Below are 5,222 nucleotides of genomic sequence, written 5' to 3' on the forward strand. Positions count from 1 at the left end.
GTGTCTGGTTCTGATTTTAAATCTGATTATTATCTAATTGTTTTCTGATTATTTTTTATAATTATTTATGTTTATGATTCCGATATGATACATGAATATATTTCATATCTAACTCTATTTTTTCATATTCTGTGCTCACTTCTGATTCCGTTTATGATTCTGACAAAGTCTTTTTTTTTATCTAACTCTGATTCTATTTCTTGTTCTAATTATGACTCTGATTCGGTTTCTGATCCTTTTTTGCTGTTTACATTTAAAACTGTACAAGTTTGTTTATGTGCTTTAAACCCTGTACATACTGTACATGCAGCCTATAACACACACACACACACACACGTGTGACATGATGATGATGATGATGATGCAGAGGTGAACAGTTAGAGAGCAAAAACAAAACAAACAAACAAAAAAAAACCCAACACAGCCTCAAATATCCATTTAACTGCAGCTTTGAATAATTTATCAAACCAAAAATCAATCATTTCTCCGCGAGATCATCGCCTGAAATTAGCATTTTTTCACACAGGCAGGAAAACGGCGCAGTTGTGCGCATGTTCGTGTAAATGATTGTTGGTGATGATCACACACGCACACGCACACACAGCTTTTATTTCAGTTATTTTCACATCTGGAGTTATTTTCTTCTCCTGCAGGTGTTTCTTCTTTTGGATGTTTTTTTTTTTTTTCCAAACAGTGCAGCTCCTTCGCAGAGCGCTGAGGAGGCGTGGTCAGTTGCGTGATTGGTTGCGGCGTCCTGACGGACGGAGGGAGGCTCCGCCAATGAGGAGGAGCGTGCGCGCACGCGCTCCAATAATAAGAGCTGGAGGTGAAGAGGAGCATCTTTATTATCACAGGAGTCATTTGCAGGAGGTGAAGGAGGCAGGAGATCCTCAGGAGTTTTACCTCTCCTCCTTTTTTCTCCCTCCACTCGGAAACTGTTTCCACGAAATTCTTCTTCTCCTCGGAAAACTCTGCTGTGCGCGTGTTTGCAGGTGTTTTTTTTTCCCCTTGTTTTTCCCTCTCTCTGAGGCGCTTTCATCGTAGAAATCCACCAACACGGAGCCGAACGAGGACGACGCACAGCGACCCTCCCTAACCTCCGCAATCATGATGTCGATGAACAGCAAGCAGCCTTTCAGTATGCACCCGATCCTGCACGAGCCCAAGTACACGCCGCTGCACTCCAGCTCGGAGGCCATCCGCAGAGCGTGTCTGCCCACGCCGTCGGTGAGTCACCAAACTCCAAACTCCAAACTCCAAATCCTCAAATCCTCACCTTCACAAACTAAACTTCATTCAAGAAAATGCAAAAAAAAATTTAAAATGACACAAAACTTGTAAAAAAAACAAAAACACAACGACTTTCTTGTTTGAAAATTTGCATTTCGAAGCTATTAAATTGCGTAAATGTGAGATTAAAATCTAAAAACTGCAGGAAACTCATTTCCGTCAAAATGTCGTTTCCAAATAATTGGAGAACGGAAATGCAACTAATTTGAACGATGTTCAAAAGAATAAGTTCAAATTGTTGACTTTTAAAGTAAAAAAAAAAATCAACAGAATCAGCAGGAAAAAATGGAGCTTGAAAATTGAGAAATTGTAACGTGTAATAATAATAATCATAAAAAAAATAACTGTATGAGATGTGGACCACAGTCTTCGCGCACAAACTTCGTGCGTAAAAACGCACTGAAAGCGTCTGTATTCACGTGAGTTTGAGAGGAAGAAACTCTGAGCGCCTGTTTTCTCATATTTTTCCTCCACATTCATATTCGAACTCAGCCCGGTCTCATTTCATTGTCCACAGAAATTATTCAGGAGATCGTAAATATTAATTTTAGATGAATATCCAAACACGCTGACACACTTTCCTCACGTCACGCGCCGGAGGAAATCAAATGAAATGAATAAAAACACAACGGATTCTTTTTAGTAAAATTAATCATTGACGCTGTGAAAAACTGCACCTTTAGATTGAATTAAAAAATATGTATTATCCTGGTTTATAATCCAGTTTGTGAAGTTTGACAAACGTGAAGAAAACCTGACATCGTATTCAATCATTTAAAATCAACGAGATTATTTCGAGTTATTCTCAAATAAACATGTCGGTTTTTTCCGTTTATTGTTTATTTTTGTGCACGACAATAGAATAAATGTATTTATGGTTCCTGTGTTTGAGTCAGATTTATCGAGAATGAAAACAGTTTAAAGTAGATATTAAATAATAATGATTAGATCTGTACGTGTATTAATGTGTTCAAACCAGCTGTAATTGTGAAAATGAACGGTTTCTTTTTAATTGGATAATTGATTGAGTTCCTTGGAAGATGAAAGTTTCACTTGCTTCCTGCGTAAAACATGTGTTTATTATGAAAATCAAATCATTCAAACCTGATACTGAATGATTAGATCAGTGTTTTCTTTAAAAATATATTGTGTTTCGTGCGTAAACGTCAAATGTATTTACTACAAATTAGATAAACGATGATTATTTGAAGGTTTTATCACAACAATTCTGCTTGAAATCCCTGCGTAAAAGTCAGACGTCTCATGATGAAAGGAGATGGTTTAAATTGGATGAATGTTAATCGGGTTAAAGTCATCTGTCTCACTGACTCCTCGCCTCTCGTCCCCGCAGCTGCAGGGCAACATCTTCGCGGGCTTCGATGAGACGCTGCTGCAGAGAGCCGAGGCTCTGGCCGCGGTGGACATCGTGGCGCAGAAGAGTCACCCGTTCAAACCAGACGCCACCTACCACACCATGACCACCATGACCAGTATGACCTGCACGCCGACCTCGTCCTCCGCGCACCTGCACCACCCCTCCGTGCTCACCTCCCACCACCACCACCACCCGGTGCACCACCAGCCGTCGCAGGGCCTGGAGGGTGACCTGCTGGACCACCTCACACCCGGCATCTCCCTGGGAGGCATGTCGGGCTCGGACGTCTGCTCCTCGGCCTCGCACACCGCCCACGCCGCGCACATGTCGGCCATCAACCACATGCAGCACCACCACCACCACTCGCAGTCCATGAACATGCACCCGCACGGACTGGGCTCCCACGGTTCGTTGGGCGGCTCCGGCGTGGACGCGGAGCCGGACCCGCGGGAGCTGGAGTCGTTCGCGGAGAGATTCAAACAGCGGCGGATCAAACTCGGGGTGACGCAGGCGGACGTGGGCGCGGCGCTCGCCAACCTTAAAATCCCCGGGGTCGGGTGCCTGAGCCAGAGCACCATCTGCAGGTTCGAGTCCCTGACGCTGTCGCACAACAACATGGTGGCGCTCAAGCCGATCCTCGAGGCCTGGCTGGAGGAGGCGGAGCGCGCGCAGCGGGAGAAGATGGCCAAGCCGGAGATCTTCAACGGCGGCGACAAGAAGAGGAAACGCACGTCCATCGCGGCGCCGGAGAAGCGCTCGCTGGAGGCGTACTTCGCCGTGCAGCCGCGGCCCTCGTCGGAGAAGATCGCCGCCATTGCGGAGAAATTGGACCTGAAAAAGAACGTGGTCCGGGTTTGGTTTTGTAATCAGAGGCAAAAGCAGAAACGGATGAAGTTTTCCGCCACGCACTGAGAGAAAACAAAGACAAAGACAAATCAGAGACAAACAGCTGCTGCATCACTGTCAGAAAAACACAAAAAACAAGGTACACCGTTGTGCCTTTTTTACTCATTTCATCATTTTCTGACGTAAAAAGTCACTTTTTTTCTCTGAAATGACATTTATGAGGTATTTTCTTTGGCTCCAGAGTCTGAAGAGGAAACAAAGTATTCAACACAAACCACAAGATTGTTTTACATTTTTTATCTTCACCTTTGATTTTTTTTATATATATAAACTGTTTGTTTTTTTTTGACTAAACATCCTCACAGGAACTTTTTTAATTTTATTTTTTTCTTATTTTCCTGGAAGATTCAACATCAAGATTCAACGGTGTACCTTAGTTTTTTTTTATATGATTTTAAAAAGTAAAAAAAAAAAAGATGAAGAATTCTGACAGTGGAGCGTCGTTGGCGCGTGCATCAAGGACTGGGAAACAGAACTCACACGAGCTTCCTGGCTGCACGCGACACTTTCTTCCACCTGAGACACGTGACGAAAAAGAAAAAAGAGGGAACGTCCTTTTTTCAACCACATGGCAATTATTGTACAAAATAAATTAAGAATAATAATGATGATGATGATGATGATGATGAAGGAGAATCGAAGGGTAATTGTTATCATTATCCTCCTTAGTTGGAATAGCTTTTTTATATTTATCATTGTACATATTTGTGAATATGTTGCACCTCAGTGTGTGGGTAAAAAAACAACAACAACAACAACAACTCATTGAAATGTATGATTTTTTCCCCTTTATTTTTTTCCAATTTTTGTTTGTTTGTTTCCCTCCCAGGTGTTTGTTTATTTATTCATTTATTTATTTATTCGTTTGATTTTACGGTTTTGTGGAGACCACACACACACGCGCACACACACAGCACTGAAATGAAGGGTTCGTGGTTAAAAAACACTGCATGGTTTACGCGTAAAAATTAAAAGAGGAAGAGGTTTTTTTTTACTGTGTGAAGTGAAGGCATTGCAATAAGGGGAGGCACGAGCACGCGCACGAACACACACACACACACACACATCCACGCGGTACCACGCTGCCGTGTGTCTACCTCATTACGCAAGTGTTGGCACGTTCATGGTGATTCTTCTTTTTTTTTGAAACACAAAAACACTGAAAACACGTTAGGAAAAAGAGAGAGCAGCATAATCTTGTTTTTATTTTCCTTTAAATGTATTTATTTGTTTGTTTTCCACTGGTTTGTTGGTGAATTAGGCCTTTAGAGAACGTGTAAAACCTGTTGTCTGTTCACTGCAATGATGCTTTGACAATCAAATTATTATTATTATTATTATTATTATGATAAGTTGTTCTGCCCTTTTTCTGTCCTCACGAAAACGTTTATTTTTGCTCATTATTGTTATTATGATGATGATAATAATAATCACCTCTATGGAGCGCACTTTGTAGATAATCTGATGAAGGGAAAAATCGTCTGCCTTATTTATACATGTTTTTTCACCTCTTATGAGAATATTTTAACTTTTGTTATGTTTTATGTTCATATATGTATTTGTTTCCCTCTGTTTTTATTTATCTTATTTATTTTTTGCTCGTATTTATTTAAACTTAACTTATTTTGAAGAAGAAAAAGAAAAAAAATCA

At 41.1% G+C, this 5,222-nt stretch overlaps 1 protein-coding gene across 1 annotated transcript; it reads left to right on the forward strand.

The window, feature by feature from the left end:
• Positions 1–862: 862 nt before the first annotated feature.
• pou4f4 (POU class 4 homeobox 4) lies at positions 863–3,842 on the forward strand. Its single transcript, XM_044041303.1, has 2 exons — positions 863–1,227; positions 2,642–3,842. The coding sequence occupies exons 1-2, from the start codon at positions 1,108–1,110 to the stop codon at positions 3,575–3,577; spliced, it is 1,056 nt and encodes a 351-aa protein (XP_043897238.1). The 5' UTR covers positions 863–1,107; the 3' UTR covers positions 3,578–3,842.
• Positions 3,843–5,222: the final 1,380 nt, after the last annotated feature.

This window comes from Solea senegalensis, linkage group LG13, assembly GCF_019176455.1.
Source record: "Solea senegalensis isolate Sse05_10M linkage group LG13, IFAPA_SoseM_1, whole genome shotgun sequence".
Lineage (NCBI taxonomy): Eukaryota > Metazoa > Chordata > Actinopteri > Pleuronectiformes > Soleidae > Solea > Solea senegalensis.

Excerpts from the sequence above, each read along its gene's own strand:
- pou4f4 (XM_044041303.1), top strand. The coding sequence starts at position 1,108 with ATGATGTCGATGAACAGCAAGCAGCCTTTCAGTATGCACCCGATCCTG. Across the intron at positions 1,228-2,641 it reads CGTGTCTGCCCACGCCGTCG|CTGCAGGGCAACATCTTCGC; the intron begins GTGAGTCACCAA and ends TCGTCCCCGCAG.